The following is a 22,114-nucleotide window of genomic DNA, read 5'->3' on the forward strand; positions in this document are numbered from 1 at the left end:
TACCAGAGTAGCAGGCAGTGTTATTGAAACCATACACCAAACATTGGATAACGAACACACGTATGAGCAGTTAATGTTCCCTGCTGAATGGATTGCCCACGCACATGGCGACACAGCAGGCAGGGTGGCGATTCGACTGAGTGTGACATGGAAGTAGTTTTGTCATCAGTTGGAACGCAGGTGTTCCATTGGTTTAATGGATTGTAGAGGAGAAAGGAAATAGTTCAAATGATGAGGAAAAACGCTTGGGCCGGTAATAATTAAGGATATGGGACGGTTTCCACACAGGTTCTTGCACATTGGAGGACGAGTTTAGTTGAAATATAACGCTGGCAATGTTCCGGTAAAAAAGGGAGACGTATGCATGGGTATCGAGCATACAAATAAGAAAGAAACTGTATTTAAACGATTTGATGTCCCAGTTAAGAACGTTGTCCTTGTTGGAATGCAAGATAATTTTTAAAAACCAGCGTTTGCTGAATAATTCAATATTACCTTCACAACATGAACACATTTTACGCATTCTGTTCACGTGTGTTTTTCAAGTCATTATTCCCTTGGCTCAGCCACAGAAGGTAATCCCATCTTAACGCATCAAGGTTTTTAGCTAGTATCTTTATGATGCATTGGACGGGACATGCTCCGAATCGACGTCAAACCAAATAGAATGAAAACAAACATTTGCTTGAATTTCTATCGCTTGGTTTGACAAACTTGATTATCTTGCAATTGGGAGATGATAAAATAATTTCATCAAAATGTTAATTATCTTTATCGCATTCTTTATGGTGGGTCGCCGATTCGACGCGTATTGTCGAGAGTTACTGATGAACTCTATCTTTAATGCCACTTGTGCTTCGTGGTTTGGTCGATCAGCTGAGGTCATAGGCACCTTGTCGCAACATGATGTTCAATCTGGACAAAACATCGGCTGATAAAGAAACCATAAAATATTGAGTTGAGTGGTTTGAGAGCGAGCGCCAACCAAAGTTCTTTGTGAAATGTTTACATTTGGGTGACTTGTGGCCAACTGCTAGAGAGGAGGGGCATGCAACCCGCGAACTATGACATCAGAGCCGACCGGGATTATTTTCAGGATTAAACGAAATGTCGCTACTTCGTCAGCCTGGAAAAGACTTTTGACTTTCATAAAGAGTCATCTGATCTCTTTTCCCACGTGAATACGACACCAATGCGATATGAAACTTCATGGCTTAAATGGGAATTCCAAAGCGGGTTCCCATAACCAACGCTTCACTCATTTAATAAAATGTCAGAGAGTTTCAAAAGCATACTTTTAACAAAATCATCAAGTCAAGACCAGATGACTTGGCAAATTATTGGACTTCTTCCTGCTTCTCTACAAAGTCAGCACGATGCAAGAACCTGATTACCTGAGCAATGGGAGGCTGGGGTAGCAATATGGCTCCGTCATCCACTGTTGTATTGGGAAATTGACGCGCGCATCCTTCTGTGAGGCATGTGCCTCTTGGCTCTGATGACAATTACTCTGCTTATCGATCTGCATAACCGAACAATGCTGAATTTGATTAGTGTTTTAGGTAGGCGAGAGCCACGAGAGAGAAACTTCGCAGTTTCATCCTCATCGGGGAGAGCTGGATGTAGATGCGCATTTAGGATTGGATGAGGAAAAAAGTTAAGGAAGAAGAAAGAGGTGTCATTCATATTCAAATTTGGGTTTCGTGTACTGCCGTAGCTCACAATAGTAAACGTACATAGCCCTAAACCTGACTACTCGTGTGTCCCTCTTGGGTTCGCCAACAGTTCTCACAGGTATGCTAACCCAAATAAATTAAGACGTCTGCAGGAGAACAAGAATCAGTGAGCACTCTAAGAAAATTTGTGTTATCTTATGCAAACATCAGTGTTGATGTACTACGGTCACGATAATCATAGCTTTCACACAAATGGGCATTTGGCACATCCCTGCCCATCAGCTGTATGCCGTCGCTAAAGGCTCAAATTAGTGTCATATCTTTTTATGGTCTAGAAATCTGCATGTAGTTCGTGCAAACCTTCTGATTAATGTAACCGTGCGCGTGCTCGGCATGAGATTTCCCACGTCGTCAATAATCTTCAAGATGGCAAGAAAGATACACTCTCCGGTGACGCGCTGCCTTTGAAAATTGCTTAAGTTGTTAGACCAGAACGTATTGCTTTCATCGAGGCTTTCACATAGCAAAACAATCCCTTCCCATCAAGGATGAATCCTTGCTGCTGAGCATAGAGAGTTCCCTTGTCATCCTTGACGAAGAAGAAGCATTTACAAACCTTCTTATCAAATGTAACCTTACCACTGAGAGCGGGGGTGTTCCCTTGTCATACAGGGAGCTCATGAGTGCGGGACAATCTAATTACCAGCCCCTGGTGGAATATCGGGCCGGAGTAGCAGAAGCGGCTTCAACTTGCGGAACTCTAATGCTCCATTGATTCCTTTAGGGAAGGATGCATTTCTCGCTAATCAAACGAATCAAGCAAAGAGGGCGTAATTTGATTACGGTACCCGAGTGGGATAATATCATGCAGGGTCAAACTGTTTGAGAGATCTCCGGTGACTTTAGCTTCCAATCGAAGTATTGCTGTAGAAACCCTTCCAATTCACAAAGCAGAATAAATACGCCGGCGAGAAATCATCCAATCTACATAATTCAATAAGGGTGGTCAGAACTATTTCAGCCTGATATTTAAATTCATGGTTGCCTATTAATTTGATTTAGATCATTAATTCCAAATATGATACTTTGGTTGACGAATCAACTTGTGGGGTTGGTTCCACGCAGTCCTCGGCAAAATGTCCAAGCTATTCAGAGTTCATAAGAACATTGATATATCCCTCTTAAGCAGAAAACCTTCATGTGACCACTCGGCCAATCATTCCACGGCGCCATTTCATTGGAATAACGGTTCAGTTCCATTTGACCTGCAGCGCTTCGAGATGCCATTAGGATTGAGTTTTATGACGATATGACTTCGGTTAATACCATAAAAATCGCGACTTTGCCACAAGGATTGATTTCTACTAGGTGCAGCAGCAAAACTAATATCATTCTACACAATGATGAAATGTAGGACACTATGTAATCGCAAACTCAACAAATTGAACTATTAAAAATTCAAAACCCCTGGCTGTGGCAAAATTTATAATTGATGATTACCTTAGTGAAATAGGGTGAACAAATTAAATTGGGTTCCAAGTTTAACTTAATCAACTTCGCAGGTAGCTACTTCAACACGGTCGACTCTCGGCTTTTTGTTGAGGGTTTGTTAATTTGCTTACCGTGTTTGCTAGAGTTTCGTACGTTGCACAAATCACCCTTGAGATTTTATCAACTGGAAAACTCTTACTTTGCCTGAGAAATCTGACTAATTACATTATGAAAATATCGTATCAAATCACTCATGTGGTTGAATTGAGACGAAATGAAGAAAAACTTCCACTAAGTCAATTTGAAATCTAACTTGATCAGAAAATAACATCGCTCTTGGGTTGGAGAAAAATACAGGTGTCTCATTCTTTAATGAACTATTGTGTGAAGTGATTGGTGAACAAACTACCTCGTAACCTTTGAGATGGCTGACGCTTGCTTGCCACTATTGCTCCTCAACTGACCTACTTTCGAATAAAAAAACATAGAGTTTTTTCCAACTGGAAAACTATTGCTCAGCCTGAGACTTCTTAATAATTTCATTACGCAAATTTCGTATAAATCTTCCAGCTCAACTTTGAATCATTCTTCCGGTTAATTAGAGGCGTTATGAAGAAAGCACTAAATCAATTTGAATTGAACTTTGAATAAAAAAATTATCCGTCGTTGGTTAGAGAAATTCAGGTGTCTTATATATTCTAAATTAAGGTGAACGATTGCGCTCACACAACAGTATCAAATTTTGAAAGCAAGTAAAAAATACATTACGGAGACTGCATATTGGCCAACCTTTATTCTTGTCAATAGTATCGGGAAATTTAAAGCAAATGAGATATACATCTTGCATATGAGAGATTGGAAGCGGAGTCTGGTCGGAATGTAAGTTGGCCAACCTCTTATGGTGTAAAGCAATTACATGTATATATGCAACTAGCCTGGCATATTGGGTCATGTAATGTATAAACGCAATTTCGCTCCCTATTAGTAGAATATATATATCATATATACCTCCGGAGAGTCAGCTTTCATACTTAGCAGCAAGCTCAGAATCAGGAAACTCCCGATAGAATACATTCCCAAATTACCATGGCCTATTTCGTCGTTCTTAGCCAATTATAAGGCTTTTGAGGCCTACCTGATGAGAGTCTTCGACGAATCTCATTCTCCCATGTTTGTGGCCATTTAAAGTTTTGACTGTGGTGATGGTTAGGGGAAGAATAGCATCATTAGTCTGCATTGGAATTATTCACGAAGCACAATAGTGGCAAATTAAGTTTGAATCAACTGGTTTTCGATGAACACCAGGAAAACCGAACTCACATTGATTCTTGATCCTGTAGCAGAAATCTGTCGCCAAATGTAGCGACTCGTGCATTGATCTTTGACGGAAAGTTTTCGCCTCAGCTTGAAATGGGAGCAGAAAAAAGATCAGAGTTCGCCCGGCTGATGGATCGGCTACATGTCCTAGTTCGTTAGGCTCTCAACGACAAGAACGAAAACATGTTTAGTAATTATTCATAGCGTTTCCACTTAAGACGACTGAGTGGCGGTAGGATATGAAATTTTTCCGCTCTGAGATGTGAGTTGTCGATACGTCCAAGAATGAAGGTTGAAGATGGTTTTCGATGTCGATGTGTCTGGTTAAAGTACACTACATTCTCTTGGTGAGAACGTGTAGGAGTCGAGATTCAACTGACCTTCCTGATATTTTCTTGGTCACTTTCGTGTACAAGCGACTGTACATTGATTACAAGATTCTTGTAAAATTCTTAGTTGAGATCTTAACTGAGAAACCTACAAGAATTAAGTTGGCATGTAACGAATATAAATGTTATTGCATACGAGACTGAATAACTATTGATAAGTAATAATTATTTATCTGAATTTTCTTTTATATGGGTCTACTTTATATGAATATCATTTGGCATTGAAAGAGTTTTTTTTAAAAGCATCCAGCATATTGTATTAAAAAAAATAGAAGCTCTTAAGAGATTAATCACAGTCTCAACTATGATGGATGCCAATCTGAGCTTTCAACATTCCACTTTGCATCGCTATTAGTCAAATATCCTGACAGGCCAAATCGAATATTCAAATGTTCATTTTGTGACGGGACCCGGGAGCGCAGTTTAATATGCTGATGAATGAGGACATATTTCTTATTGCAATGCATATGACCCCTGAGAAGAAGAAATTTCATTTTGAAATCAATTTTGTTTTCAGAATTAACATGACGAAAATCAGTGGACTCAGCTGTACATCTTTTGTCAGAATTGCATTTTATCAATTAGCACCTTCTAATAGGCTAGAGTGTAGTGGTGCACTATTCCGTGCACCCACAGTAGGCTTACTTTTTTCAGGGGGAAACAACGTAGTGGGGAGTGTGCCAGACCAAAGTAGCAACTCTCCTCTTAAGTTATTTCCACCTGGCCTATGTGTTAGAATCGTTATGTTCTCACTTTCCATGGTTGTCTCGTAATTATAACCAGATATCCCTTCAACATCGGCAGCAATCTCCGACAGGCTGTATTGCTGACCAGTCTTTGTCACTAGATATCAAGAGAAATAGTAAGTGACGAGCAGGGATCTGCCAATAGTGATTTATCTGTGATTTGATCCCAATTATGGTATGCCTCTGACCCATATAGTTCATCAAAGGAGCAAATAGGATACTGTCTCAAGAAATGGTATTTCGCTGGTCAGTTGTATAGACAGAGATGGATCAATAGATTTGGTATTGACTGCCGTCTCGCTGATGTTCTCTAGGGAAGGGGAGGAATCGAGATACTATACTTCGCTCGAGAATAACCTGACTTCTTACTCCGGGCTCTTGCCGATGTTCTGTTTTGTTCTGGATGTTTCGGCTTCAATGTACATGTACCGTATGGCGTAGGTACTGAGAGAACTAATACTATGAAATATATGTGAAAAGTCAACTTTTTATCTGCAAGAGTATAAAACTGTCTTTTTGGATATAATTTCAAATATTCAAATACAAAGTAAAGTTTATCATCGACTGGAATGATCTGCCCATCAATCAAGGGTAACGGTTTGGTTCGGTTACTGATTGATGACATTGGCGACAGTTCAGGATTTCTATGCACCTCTATTTGATTTATCTTGATCAGAAAAAAAAGGGCCGAGCCCACTTTTGAATCAATATCATGATGATTGATGAAAGCCCGACAGTAGTCTACTATTGAGAGACGGATCCGGCGATAGCGCCAATCTGGTTAAAGTTTCGGTATGTCCATCACCTACAGACATTGAATGATGCGTCATGAATTACCTTTTAGTTCTTTCGGATTGTTTTACTCTTGCAGCGGATATCGCTCAACCAAACTTTCGAATTGATGAAAACTTCACTTTGATATCAGCACTATCTCAAAAAGCAGCATCCACGGAGAGCGCAGACATTCTGAGATTAGTGCAACTCTAGAATTGCAAAGCTTGAATCACCAAAATCCTTATTCACACCACTGATTACACTCATAATAGCTCGGGCTTTTTATTGGCAAACTCTTTCAATTCATTCGAAAGCTTTGAAACTGAATAGATATTTCCCGAGCGTGCTGCACCTGCTCAGCTCGTTAGCATCGTTTCCTCGTCTTAACTGCATCTAAACAATCCAAGATGACGACTGTCTTCAAGGGCAATTGAAGATACGTCATTTGCTATTAAGATTACAGTACAGTCATGCCATTTATTTGCGGTTACATCCGTGTCTTTTCTCATCTACAATTGTATTCATTACGTTTATTTGCTCTTGCCGGCCTATATACCCCCATGAAAGCTGTATCGTCAGGGTCGATACATTTCAAGAATGGCCCTGAAAATGCTTTGATAGGACAGTAAAACAACGGGAATTGAAGCCTACTTGCGAGCGGGCTGTATTGTGCTAGGCCTGAATTCTTTCAACTGCGATATGTAAGGGGCCAAATAACGTCAAGGTCGTGGTCTGTGCAGCTGGTGATTGGTTAACTTTTTAAAACTCGCCCTGGTTGGCGGTTTCCTCTGTCTTTATACTACTAGATCTGGAAGACAATCAACATTTAAAGAATTTCACATGATCATATTTATCAAAGCAAGCATGAAAATATAAATGAATCATAATGCAATGAATACAAATGGCAATTAACAAGACAGATGACATTTAATTGTTCAAATCAATCTGTATTTTGACATATTTAGTCATATACAAATCATGAAATATTAGCTTTTATATCAATAAGAAACTAGTAATATCTCCGGCAGTGTTGACAGTCCCAGTGCTATATTATTATACTCATAATGTATGTAATTTCTGCTTTATCGATTTCAGAGGAAGTGTAAACATTGCAGACATCATTATGCATATTTGCTGCATACTGAGTACGGTTTTTTTATGTCGAGAAACGCGATATTGGAGTGAACTAATATACTTCTCACTGCGAGTGTCTCAGATTTCTGCCATAGCGTCAGAGCTTACTATCGAGTGTGCGTGAAGTGGTCGAGCTTCTAAAATTGGCTGTGGATGATGGAAACATTTCAAAGCGCGACCAAACATTATTCCGCGGAGGGGGGGGGGGCTGATAATTGCAAATTTCACCATTCAGATTAAATAGAAATACAATTCGGAAATGTGTGTATAACTGACACTTCTTTTCCTTTTCTCTCCAGACTTTAGGTTTATGATATGTACTATCCTTATCTTTCAGCTATCACCTATGTCCAGCATACTATACTTTACACGTCCTACCTTCGTTGTGGCAATGTTATGTGCGCGTAATCACTCCCATCTATGCATTCTATCTTTCCACCTGATCCAGACTTGACGATATTCAAATTCATTTGCTCATTTTTCTGCAGCCCCCAAAGCCAGTTAAAGGAACTGCCAGGTACTCACGGTGTGTATACTGGAACTCTGGCACAAAACAGTTCAAGGTAGGAACCTGTTATGAAGCCCCGGTATTTCGTGCGGTTCCACTATTCGGCATTTTTGTTCAGTTTATGTCATATCATTTGCTATGAAACACCACACATAACATCAACAAACTCACTTCCCATGCTTGTTGATATTTCATCAGCAATGCGATGGCTGGACTGCATCACCTTGCGAAGGACGACAATGACATTACAATGGTGTTCTTGACTACTAGTATCTTACTGATATGACATTCACTTTATGGCAAGACGGTGATAAAGAAACAAGACGTTACTGCTTTACGTTCCGCCAAGATGTTATTTGAAATATTGGTACAGAATGTAAGATGTTGTGGTGAAAAGCTGGTCAAAAGATGCATAAGATAGTGCAAAGATGAAAATAAAAACATACCAGTAAATTGTTCTTAGCGGAGGTACTTCAAAGCAGTTTGAACACACAGTACATGTACCCATTCTATACGTTTGAATTCCCTATCGTTGATGCAAGGTTTTACTGCCTCTTTCCATTTTGTAATGTTGGCCCTCGTAAGGTGATGGCCCTTGTAAGCTGTAATACTTACCAAAATTAATCAAAATGTCAGTTCAACCCAATTTATACCAACCTACTGTAGTTGGAATGGTTCCAGTTATCCATCAGTTCAATGTCTCACTTCACAGCGTTCTTCTACATGTAATTATGTTATTCTGTTAATTAACTTTGATTTTCTTCTGTTCTTGTTTCAGATATCTTCTGATGTCCACACGTGTCCTTTCTACACCTTCTTCCGGCTTAACGTTTGATTTTATGTAGCATCCATTGTGTTTACTCAAAATGCATTACTCCACCTTACAGCTATATGTGTATACCGGGCATTTCGCACACTCTCTTTTCACCAATTCTTCCTCGTTCATTTCTTGTTTTTTGTCCGAAGAACTCATTAATTTTTTCATCTCTTGTTGTGCTTTGTTGCAGGTCAGGTTCTCTCTTCTGTTCAAATCCAAACCTTGGTCGGTCTGTTCAAGTTATTCTCCACAACTTTGTTCGGATTATTGAAATGGTACCTTGGGTATAGGCTACTTGCCACTCGTCAAATGACTTCATCGTTTTTTTTACTTTGACATCGTGAAAATGCTCTAGTTTTGGAAACCAGTAGCCGACAACAATGAAATTGTTATATTCGAATAGCAATTTAGATTGACAGCGGTGTCTTTTTCCGCAAGAAAATCAAATATGATATCTACCATCAGCACGATGGACTTTTGATATTATCTGTATATGATTAGATGTACATGCAACTGCGCATAACTTTTTAACTTACACTATCGTATTACAAGTCCTGTTGCAGCATGTTATAATTACGTGTCCACTGTCGATTGTTTTGATATAGATGTATTTACAAGCATGAACAGATATGTATGTTGTATGACGTAAACAATATTTGCCATTGGTTCTTACTCAATGTATATCTACCTTACCTCTCTTGCTGATCCTATCAGAATTTCCGCTAATAAATCCCTGATTGAGATACATCTATCCCAACCATGCAGTTCATATAAGGCTGTGATGCTAAATCAACAACTTTAAAATACAACGTTTAGTTTTTATATTAGCTCAAGCTGAGATGGAATTTCATCATTGTAGAGCGCGATGTTAAGATCCCGTCCCCTCACATTACACTTGTACACCAGTCTGCACCACATGCACTCCACTTCACACATTGAGTAGTAATAACGTGGAGCTGATGACGTTGATTCTGTAGCATTCCCCGGGGATATGTCGCAGATGAAATGAGCTTGCTCCATATTTGCCAATGTGGCATCGATCCTTTGACTCGCCGAGTGTTAGTCGTTGATCAAGCAATATTGCTTTTAGGAAGCATTCAAGGCCTCGGACGCGGAACCATTGTGAAGCAGTGTGACTTTGGTTGTACTGATACAAGCCATAGGTGATGGTGTACACAAAATGATATGTGCCGAAACCATTCAGACTGTATGGTGAGCAAACTGTCAACTCAGTAGTTCAAAACTGACATTATCTCGGCGTTAACTTCAACTTGGTGTTAAATCTAATGGTCTAAACTGAAGGAGATAACACCAAGTTAGAGTTAAATCCACTGGACTTTACTATAAAAGGGGAAGACGTTGACTCCAAGTTAGCCAGTTAACTTGTTTTGAACAACGGGTCATGACACCAGTTCAAAGAGAACCAAATAAGGTGCTTCTTAATACATGTACATGTATCTTTTTTATAAGATGTCCTGACCAAAAACTCAACCAATTCGCATGCATTTATTCAGGCTATATTGCCCGATCAAAGCAAACGTTCTTCTCGTCCCAATGCTAGTCATGATCCGGCATCATCACGCCATTGGTTTCGACTTATTACCCGGTGTCAAGAATCCTTATCACCCTATCATTTGCTTCATCAAGGACTGTTTTACCGAATGAGCTTCTCCATGTGCTCGCCCGCCACACGCCTGCTGTACCAAACACTTCGGTGATCGATTAGGATGACGGTATTTTAAAAGATACCTTTTCAGTGATTACAATTTTGATTTTTAGGATAACGTATTGATATCAGATACATTAAAGCTGATATTACCGCTAAAGAGCGGTGAATATCAATTGCATTGTTATTTGTACTGGATTATCACAGGATAGTTGAATTCACTGTAGAAAATTGTGAAGCTATGGGAAATAATGATTATTATCTGAACGACGTGTTAGAAAATATTTAACATTGGATGACTTCTTCAACCACTACAAGAATAGAGATAGCGTAATGGATTCGCGAGATTAAAGTAAACCAGAGATGCTGTGAAATAGTTATTTTCAAGAAATCCACAGCTATTTCGTCGAAAGCGATTTTGTTAATGATTCCAACAGCTTTTCTTTGCTTTGAAATAAAACGAGAAAATTAACTGAACTGGTAACAATGTCAACACTATACATTGGAATGTGCTCCATTGGAAAGCAGCTTAGCTGCCGCAGGTTTCGTTTAATTAAACTCCTAATTCTTTTTGAAACAGTTGAAATCGCCTGAAGATGAAATGAAGCCTCCTATAAGCCGCCGGCATCTTCATATCAGGGATTAGGTGATTTCTTTTAATCTGGTTGAAGAGATTCTTGAATTTTAAAAAAGTCTCTTGTGATATCGGCGCTTGCAGACCTTGTTTGGGAAAGCAGTATGAGACTGCATTAAGAATTGGTTAGCTTGCAAGGTTGTCAGACTGGAACCTTAGAATTCCGCCCATAATGAGAGGTCATGAAGGCGTTTCCAATTCTGTTGAAAATAAGTATGGTAACTATTTGCTAATAAATGTGCCCAATGAACAATGATGCATATTTTGTAGGATCCATGTTCTTCAAATCATCGACACTACAACCTCACTTAATGCATTGTGTACAAGCGTGCCTGCAATACATCAATGGAAAAAATTCTCATCTATCTGCTCAATCTGTAGTGTGGTAGATGTGTCCATGATTCTGTAACGTACATTTTATTGAATCATTCCCATGTTGTACCAAACATGTTAACATGTACCACAACTTCATATAGACATGTGGCGTTTTCTCAATTTCCTGTATAGACTCATTTTAACCTGCTCGACCATTCTTCATTTGACTTGTCCTAACGACGTAGGAGTTTTACACCAAGTTACTTACCTACCTACCCAAACTACCCTCGAAAGTGTGCATTGGTACATTATTGCCTATCGTAAGTTTCCAGCGGTTATATCCTGGCATATAACCTAAACTGTTGTTTCCCCTCGTATTTCCCATAAGAGGCAGGTGCTTACTTGTAACAATACCAGCTGCCTCAGGGAAGACATATCTGACTATCTCATAATATAGGTGCTTCACCAAGACGAAGTAATATGTCAATATCACTGACACGACCTCACTATTAATCGTCGATACATATGACATGAATGATGCCGGGAAGGAACTAACATGAGAAGATTTTCGGGCAACCAGAGGAAGAGGCAAAATGTCAATAAAGGTGACAACCTCACTGAAGCAGTTGGTCGACTGTGGGAAAAGAGACGGTGCGCTGTCGGTATGTTTGGCTGGCTGGGCTTTTCACCGAGGAATAAGACAGTCTTGGATGACTTCATGGCTACAAGATAATCGTCGAGCAGTATACAAACACTGTAATGAAGTAGTATGATAATAACACCTCTAGAATTGGATCTGATTTGATAAAATTGTTGGTTGTCTTCAATACCCAGCCTCGGTTAAAAAATGTTGCTATTTTAGAATTCTGCCGCAAATAGCCACCTGAAGTTGTAAAAGCACACCATATCTCTTGCTGGTTAGATACGCTCAAAGGAGAAGGCACTGATGGGCAGCTCATATTTTTTATTTCAGTGCTGGGAGACCCGTTTCTCTCACCAGTGTCTAATAATGATTTATAATTCAAATGTTTAGTGACATTTCTCAATAAATAAGGTTTTCCTAAATTCACTTCTATAAAGCTTAAAGTATCTCAGCGTTATAACCCCTGGCATAAAAATGTGGAAATGGACTGGAAATGATTCTTTAAATCGTTGGATATAAACGCCGAGAAGGTAATCAAAATATATGATTTACGTTTTCTCCCTGCGGCGACTGAAAAAATCCTGCGCGAGACGACGCCAACTCCAAGTCTTGTGGAATGAAGCAGAATGCATCGATCTAGCCATATTCTGGGTCGAGCAATTTTATTGCTTATTCTTTTATATGGTTATAAAAGTCAAACGTGTTATTTAGGCGTGTTTGGAATTTCATATCACATACTACATTGATGTTCAAATGGTACGAGATCGAATTTTCCCCTCCTCTGAATCTTATGATCATTTTGCGTGCGTGGTGTTGTCTCGGGAGGCAGTCGCTCATAGAATTGTTCATCGTACCACAGCAACGCATTGGTACGAACGTGATCGCATTTAGGCGGTTGTGTCTGCTTAAGCGAAAGTAGATATTGTTGGGTTGACCTATGTGTTATGCTCGTTTGTCATCTTAGAAGGTCGTTCGGATCGATGCTTCTTTCATAACATTCGGTAGTGCTTGGTTTCCGGCAATGAAAAGGTTAATGTCAGCTGTTTACGGATGCACTGGGTCAAACAGAAGCGAAGTGTGTAAAAATCAGTTCGCTGCTTGCCAACATGCACAGGGATTTGCCAGTAGTCTCACCTGTTATCATAATGGCATTAACCTTTCACATAGAAAACGCGTTCCCGTGACTCCGAACGACCATTTCCAAACCATTTCCCTTTGCCCTCACAACACATCCTGTCTGACATCCAAACCCCCAATCATTCAACCCTCGTAACGAAATGCTGATCACTCTACGCCTAACAATGAAGGCAGTTTCCCAAACGCATCACAGAACATGGCCAACTATCGTTAAGAGCTCCTAATGCCCACTGCAATGCCTTTGATGACATTTGTCCGACACTTATAGCCGTCCCCGTCTTGTTTCCAGTGTCAGTATCTCATGTAATTGGCCATCACCTCCTAGATTACCCGAGTCCACTTCATATGTATACTGTCACTAACAATGGGAACCAGACATATAGGAGAGACTGCTCGACGCCTGATGAATATCCTATGACTAGGATATTCATCACATTTACAGGTTGATGAACATATTCCGTAGATATCCGCAAAAAGTGCTTTGCGGTGGATAAGTGGGAATGATAAAGTCACGTTCAAGGCTATCTCAATGTACATGTAGGCGAACTCGGGCTTTCATGTTCAACGCATTTATAAAGTTGAACTTAATAACAATAAATGTAAAGTTGAACATACTCTCAGCTTAAGTCCAATATGCATGTTAAATCTCGCGTCGTTCTTGCCTTTATATACGATTTTTCTTTTTTCGTCTCTTCCAGGTAGGTGCTAGCTTTAATATCCATTATAAGAAGACGTGGTAAGCCAAATTGCTCCTTTTTCCTTGTGTTTTTTTGCATGATATATAATACAACCCCCTTTGCTGGTGGTTTAGTGTTTCTTGATTAACTGAGTGGTATTGCTCTTGTCAGTGTACATCCCCTTTGCTTTAAGATGTACGTGGCAAGCCAGACTCGAATGAAACTAGGTATTTCATCACCAATGAGTCCCGGTCATGTCAGCAAGTGAAGCTAGCGGAAGCCCAGGCACAATGAGCCAGCGTTTGCTCCTTCAGTAAAGGGAAGGCTCATTCAACTGAATATCCTACAAAGCAAAATTGTCTGCTAATCAACATCGACAGCCAAAGGAGACGGATGGCTGTTCGGCCAAGCGATAGCAAGGTTAATCTTTGAAACTTGTCAGGGAACGAAATGAGTTTCCTGTTAGCTACAATCGATTTTCGGAATCGTAATATATATGTAGTTACCTGCCACAGACATTTCTTCATCCACAATTTCTGTTCTCTTTTACCCTCCATCGTAAGCACTATCGGGCCTGATATTTCTGTTGGAAAAGTAACTTCAAGATCAACTAATGTACACACTGCATATAAAAAATCAACAACTTCATGTAATAAATTTGTGTCATTGTTGTTTGACCTTTAAAAAAGGAATTGACTGCAATCTATTAAATGCGAATTTAGTTGAGGGATTCCGTGGAACCCTGTGAAGCTGTAGGGATGCGGAAGCAATTTATTTTCCGCTAAACTGCAAATCATAGGTGACACTGTTCTTTTATTGTCGTAAGTGAGTAATTTATGGCATAAGGTACCAGGAAACTTTACCTGAAGACGGGGAATGTCGTGTTCTTTTTAGTCTTGAAATAACACGAATAACCAACACCTCTGTGCATATGCTCTCTATCTCTCAGATAGTGATAGCTGCCGTTTTATATTGACACAATTTCACATCTTGTCACGTTGATAAGCAAAGCTTGATGTTGTCTGAAAGTTTTCTCTCTAGGATGCTTCGTAAATCCGGGGTTTGTTCTTTAGAAAGTCACTCAAGAGCAAGGTATTTGAACATCGGCTGGCAGATTGAAATGTGATGCCACATGATCAAGGTATACATCAATATGGACTCCATTGAAGATGACAATGGGGCTGATCATAAGAATTTTTTTCGGAAATACGGCGATCACGATACGATATTGAAATTTTAAGCTACCCCATTCCCACAATGGTACTTTCATGTCGTCTCGACAGCTTATATCCAGTGACGAAGCAATGCATGCTTTGGCAATACAAGTCCACCACTGTCACGAAACCATCTGGGTCGCAAAATCTTTATTAAAGAAAGTCACCAATATGTTCTAAGTCTGCCATGCACAAGAATTTGTCAATCATATCCATCATTCGCATCGACCTACAAACTCTAAATCTCTCTCAGTATAGAAAGAATTATGACGTTTTGTGTTTACACGACTCTATCTCATCATGTTGATAATAAACTAAGCCTGATGTTGTCTGAATATTCTCTCGCTTGGCTGCTTTGTCGATTTGAGGTCTGTTGGTTATTAAATAAGGTCACCCTGGAGCAAAGTTGGCAATGTCAGAATGTATGTTGGATCTAGTAATTTTTGTATGCCACTGCTCGAAATTGGGACGATACACCACAGACAGTGAAAATGTTAGCTACACAATGTACGTTCATGTACAAATCATTTCTGCTACGTTTAACGACTTATGACGATCGAACTGCCTCTTCTCGAAGACTCATCCACGAGGAACGACTTTTGGACAAACAGAATAAGAAATGCATTAAAAGCAGCTCTGTAACTCAATTTCATAGATGCAGTGTGTCTTCCTGGGCGGGTGAAAAAACAGAAGAATAAGAACTCGTCGACTATACCCTGATTTTCCGTCAATTATTCGACCAACACCAGAACAATCCCAGACCTGCGGCAATTTTGCATTTCATCTGCAGAGAGACTGACAAAAACAACCCCAAAGAATCTGGGGAAGATGAAAAAGTAGTCCATACGGTCTGGTTAATGTTTTGCTTTATAGAATCACATACCATAGAATGGCCACCAGGGATAGATTTGGCACGGGAATGATATTACCTTTTTGAAAAGGACAATGCGATAGGTGAATGGTCCGAAGATGAAGTGCAAATCAAATAGGTTATGACGTGTCAGATAAAAAGGATCACATTTTTTTCCAATATTGGCAGTGGTCAAAAATGTTCAGTATTTCTGAAGGATTGCCCTGGGTAGGTGTGAGAATAAGAACTTTGGTTGGTTACTGATGAGATCAGTACTGGGGGACACCCGCAGAGCTGGTGAAACCGCATTATTGAAAAAAGACAAAAATCCGACGGATTGATCGGTTTATGGTTGGATGGCAAGTGCTAAACGATTTCTAAAAATGCTGATATTTCTTCCAGCATTGCCTGCGGGCAATATCATTCCATTATTTTTCCATAAAAGATTCCCTCCTGGTCGGAAATACTGAAAATCGAGGTTATGTGCCCAAGGTATACGTGTTCCTGCCGTGTCATGATTTCATTACCGTGGTACGCTGATCACGCGGTGCGCACATATCATATGGTAACTTTGTTAGACGAAATAGAAAAGCACATGCTGACTCCAAAATATGTCACGCGTGGAGTTCAGTGAAAGGATCTTTGAAATTCTAAGAAAGACCGGGACAGAAAATCGAATACGTACTGACTTGACATAAACCTGATCGTACTCAGATTTTTTTGATTCAGTGAAGGTAAAACTGAATATCATACTTTTAGGAAGTATCTTACCTCATACTCTTTTACTAGTTACAAAAGAAATTCTGACTGATTGATGAGGTGAGTTGCAATCCTGATCTCGGAGAGACCCATCTGTCGCCTATAAAAGTACAAACCGCCGAAATGGCTGTTTTATGGTGATAGATTGTCTGACGGTAAGGCGTAAATTTATGAACTGTGATGCTATTCCGGATCTTTTCCAACTTTGTTGTTAGTTGTGATGGGGATACATGTACATGAATTTGTTGGAAATCTAGAAAGAGGGAAGTAAAGGCGTTATGACACTGACTGCAGGTTTAGCATCTTATGATAACACTGGAAGACAGGCTGGTATGAGAATAGGCTCTACACGCTGGATGGCCGTTGGTAATGAAGGCTACTAATGCCAGTAGCGCAGCCGACCCCAGTGTTTTTCCCAATCGTAAAACAAGTATCAAATGGTCATTAAAACAACTAACACTTATCTGATTCATAGTCAGGTAATGTAACCACCCCAGAAACAAAAATCTTAAAATTTCGCTAAAATTTACAAATTGTATATAAGGTGTATAAAGTGGTACAGCCCCAGCACAATTATAGCCCCTACCTACACTTACAGTGGAAAACAGATGATGAGGCATACATTGGCTTTACTTGTACTTTGGGCTTTAAGTGCACTATCTTAACTTACCCATTGATGTTGCAGCAGGCCGAGTTGTCATGAACAATTGCTACATGTATTGATGAAACTAATGTAATGGATGCAATATGCAGCTCACATTTCACAATCAGCCAATTAATAAACATTGGTGCGCATTGTTTCACTTCTTCGCCCGCCGAGCTGAATAATTTAAGAAAACATTGCTTTGTTCTGTTGTCAGAATTTTCATGCTGTATGCATCGCATGCCAGTTGCCACCCCACTCAGCATCTCGTCAGAAAGCTCCATTATGGCATTTATTTCTGAACTTTAATTAACAAACAGCATTTTAATTACAATCTTCGCGCTTTCCGCTAATGAAGTTCTGTTGATGTTAAGATGATTAGCGAACTTTTGACACTTCATAGTGCATCATTTCAGCAGCCTACCAAATCTGACGGAAATAATAGTCGAGGAACAATCATTATTATTGATAATTGAACTCGCGACGTCGTGAAAATATCCAATGTTTGCCATATTATATCGGGAAGACTAATTTTCGATGTATTCATCTAATGGCATTCGATCGGCTGTGAAATGGTCAATGAACGGTCATCCACGCACCCGCGGCCAAAGCAATTACACCCTACGTACTCTGACCATATCAGATATTTTGATTTCTCGTAATAAATGATTCCCTATGGGATTAGGTGCTGTCGGGGTTCGGAAAAATAGTTTGCGAATGGAACTGGAGAGGAACATGTATCGTTGGATTAAGGACATTGGTCCTTTACGACAAAATGCGAAACTTTCACAAATCGATTGCTGTGTTGACCGTACCTTGAACCTTCTGTGCGAAGTGGCAGACGATAATAATCCTATTGACAATTAATGGACCAATAATATCTTTGGTGATAGTGTAGTCCGTAATAGAATATTAATTGTAGCAAGTATCGATTAAAGACTAAGCTGTAGTGAAAGCAACACAGGAAACCCCGGCAGGAAACGTGGTGACCAATTCGATTGGCGGCGTACAAGCACATCGACAGCTAGTACATCATGTAGGTAATCGACACCAACATGTGCAGATAATTTAAGAATTTGTAGCAATTGCATGCATCTTCATCCTTAAATCTACAAAATATGTCTAGATCAATTAAACACTGATGGAGCAAGTAGGCGTTGGCTGCTCTTTCAACTTACTTTTCTCCGTTGGCCTTAAAGACACGTCTCGGTAACCTTGACCACAGTGTCTTCACCAACCAATTCGTAGATGCCGTAAAATCTAAAGTGTTCTCATTCTAGCTGTTCTTTTAGTGTCGATGGTGCGCATTGCCTCACCGCAAGTGATAGATAGTCACATAACTGACCACACAGCATCAGCGCGGAAGATTCATTTTTATTGATAGATTTGATATTCTTTTTAAAACATTTCTGGATAGTTTCGCTTTTGTGGTTCACGAGTCATAGCACGTATGTTTGCGACATCGTTGGGAGTAGGTAATTTACGATGGCACTTAGCTGATTTAGCTAACACGGTGTTTTTGGAATGTTGTCGTGATGTATGATGCACGCGACCATGGCTAAAGTGGTCACATTGACTCATTTTGCATTGGCTATCGCCTTGAGTTATTCTATCTGCTCTAAAAACCCATAGCTTCTGCAACATCTAGCCATTTGTTCTATCGGTGTCCAATATGGTCATTAGATCCCCCATGGACGTGTATATAGAAGTCCCCTGAATACTTTGACCATATAGCCTTTACGCGCATTGTCACCAGCAGAACCAAACCTTATTACCTCAGGGACAGACAGGAAATAAGCTTACGTCTCCGTACATTAGGACAGGCCACTTGTCCCTCTGAGAGGAGGACCGCCTAAGCGCCATTTTCATCCGATAATAGACCCATCAGTGCAATGAAAAAGGAGGACACAATGCGTTTATCTCGAGAATAACTACTGTGATTTGACTTTATGGTTCTCCAATGTGTAAAAGCTTTGCCGTTTCAGTAGCCTGGTCTAGATGAAAATTGGAGATGATTGTATGGAAAGCGCTCATTTTGGCCCCTAGTGACCATTCATTGTACGAGAGGGACGCTTGATTAGATATGGATTCTACTTGAATAGCCTATCCATTATTGTGACTGGTCTGTCTGTGCTTTCCAGTTAAATATCATCTTGGAGTTCTTCTGATGGGGAATTTACAACCAATGTCAAGGCTATGTCATGCTATAATACATACCAGAAGGCCGTTTTATCAGTTTAAATTAGTTAATGACTCCCTTTAGAAGGCAATTTTTATATAAAAATTAAGTTATACGAAATATTAAACAAATTTTTCAGCAACAGTAATCCCTGAGCTTGAATTGGAAATACCTCTAAAGCTGACCGAATTGAAATATGTACCTAAACACGATTTAAAACTGTTATCAGCGCGTCTTGGGAGATGGTAAGTACCCTTAAAATCGATATCGTATCAGTGTCCTTCGGTGTAGGTACAGGGCACACCAGCCAAATTCAAATAACCAAATATTCAAATTCTAGTAGTGCAAATGGCTGAGGTTGCAAAGTTTATTAAATTTCGGCAGCGTTAGTTCAGCAAATTCGATTAAACTGAAATCTAAATTTAATTACATATGCATATTAAGGACACCTTCTTGAAGCTTGCACGATAGCGTTACCTCTCTCCGGTTGGCTAAAGCGGAAGAGTTCAGAAGAACTTCCAAAGGTTTTCCTTTGGATTGCATGTTGATTGGACTTCGTCGAATTACATATACAGGGAACGTTGGCATTGGTTTAAGGTAGACCATTATCTTGGCGTTAAAAATGACAAACTTTGAAAGCATAGCCTATCATCAAATGGCGGACAAAAATTAACATGTGATCCAATGACGTAATCTGCACATAACTTTACCAAGTGCTCTGATACACGCATCTATGTTCTCTGCCACAAATACCTAGAAAACAGCTTCAATTTTTCTAGAATTGTCAAAAGATCATAAAAAGTTCTGATTGGAATATCATAACCGTGTAATCAAAACATTTGATCCTCAGGAAATGATTGCCCGCATGAAGTGCAGCGCAGAAAACTACTCGCTGCGTGAAATAGGATTGTGAAAGATAAAAGAATAGCCTTCCAGAATGGAATCTTGAATCGTTCGTCTTTTTGACAAATTTTACGGTGGCGTGGCTATATCGCGAATCACTTCATACTGAAAGTTGATAGGCGTCCGTTGGTAGTTGCGAGTTTAATTAATAAATTTTATCAGTATGATTTGTGTAACAATAACCAGACAGGAGTTATTTCATATCAAGGAGAGGAAAATGCCTTTGTCATATTTCGTCTTTATTCTCGAGGATTCTTTAGTGTAGTGACTGGAAGAAGACGCTCTAATGACGTCTGGTAACATCTAGGACTTGATAATCTATGTACGCTTAAGACCCGTGTTTCTGTTCAAGGCCAAGAAAGGAGAGAAACGACATCCAGAAATTGACAGGGGAAAATTTGTCTGCCTGCGACAGAAAAAAAATGTCTGGTTACTTGTACGTGAACATGTACTTGTGGAATGGTTTCCGACAGCTTCCTATCGCCAGGGAAGATATAAGTGTCATCCACAATCACAGAATAAGGCTTAAAGAAGACAAGCCGCGGAGCCGACCTCATCTATCAAACAGATAAATCTACAGACACCCGTCAACTTAATAGTTACCCGAATATTGGTTTTATGAAGTTTCCCACTTTCGTATTGATAACCATTGGGTCATTTGATGAACAGTTGGAGAGAATTTTTCATATATGCTGTCCGTATCTTTGCTGTGACCCCAAAGGGCGGTTGATTCTTACTGCCAGGGCGAACTACTTAAAGCTGTGTCTGAAGTCAATATCCGAATATGGCTGAGATGGTAAGAAGACGCACTACAGTTGGATTCATTTTTTATAATCAGGGTAGGTTTCCACTAAGTGCGATTGCCAAAATGCACGTGCCGCAGCTTCGTTATTTTATCGAACCAACAAAAGCTTTTGCTTTGCGATGTCGCATAAGTGGTGTGATTCATGCAAAATCGCCATTGGAAACCTTCCCTAAAAACTGTGGCGATGATGATGACGATTACGACGATGAAAATAATTTTTTACTAAAAGAAACGCTTACTTTGAAGTAGAAATTTATTCTTAAAAAAATATGAACGATGCAAATCTCATCATTCTAAGTATTGGCAATGTAACTTTGAATTAGAAATTTGTCGTCAGTAAAATAAACCCGCTGGAATATCACTGCATTCGAGTATTGATATCTGCCATGATAGTAAGATGACAGTGATTACTTTTGACGAATCAAGATATTGACAAAATATCATCAAACCTTCGTCAAGACACAAGACGAAATGCACCATTTCCCTTCTTCAACTATCAATAAGAAGAAAATTAAATTGTCTAGATTTCTATGTGGTGAAACGGTCTGCATTGGGGCTTTTACTCCCGATTAGCTCAGAGAATACGATATGCACTGGAAGGATCTTTGGGAGTAGAGTTCACAATGAGAGTCATTAAGGGAGCAAACTCAGACACTCGCAGAATTCGCTGATAGATTTTTATTCAAATTCAGGCACCCTTTGGGAATTTCATGGTTTGGCTTGAGATTGTTGAAGAGCTTATTGGCAATGGACTCATTATTAGCCCTCAGCTCCATGAGAGATGGTAATTTAAATAACCCATTAACGTATAGTTCGTAAGTAAATGCAAAGGCGCTT

At 39.6% G+C, this 22,114-nt stretch overlaps 1 protein-coding gene across 7 annotated transcripts in view; it reads left to right on the forward strand.

The window, feature by feature from the left end:
• Positions 1 to 22,114, forward strand: part of LOC135484288 (uncharacterized) — a 111,185-nt gene that overhangs the window by 51,882 nt on the left and 37,189 nt on the right. For 4 of the 7 annotated variants that reach the window (XM_064765614.1, XM_064765617.1, XM_064765613.1 and 1 more), the window contains exon 2: positions 8,016 to 8,090. The exons of the other annotated variants lie outside the window; for them this stretch is intronic. In XM_064765614.1, coding sequence (XP_064621684.1) covers positions 8,016 to 8,090 — 75 coding nt within the window. The remainder of the gene's footprint in view (positions 1 to 8,015; positions 8,091 to 22,114) is intronic. 7 annotated transcript variants of the gene reach the window in all.

This window comes from Lineus longissimus, chromosome 3 (genome assembly GCF_910592395.1).
Source record: "Lineus longissimus chromosome 3, tnLinLong1.2, whole genome shotgun sequence".
NCBI lineage: Eukaryota > Metazoa > Nemertea > Pilidiophora > Heteronemertea > Lineidae > Lineus > Lineus longissimus.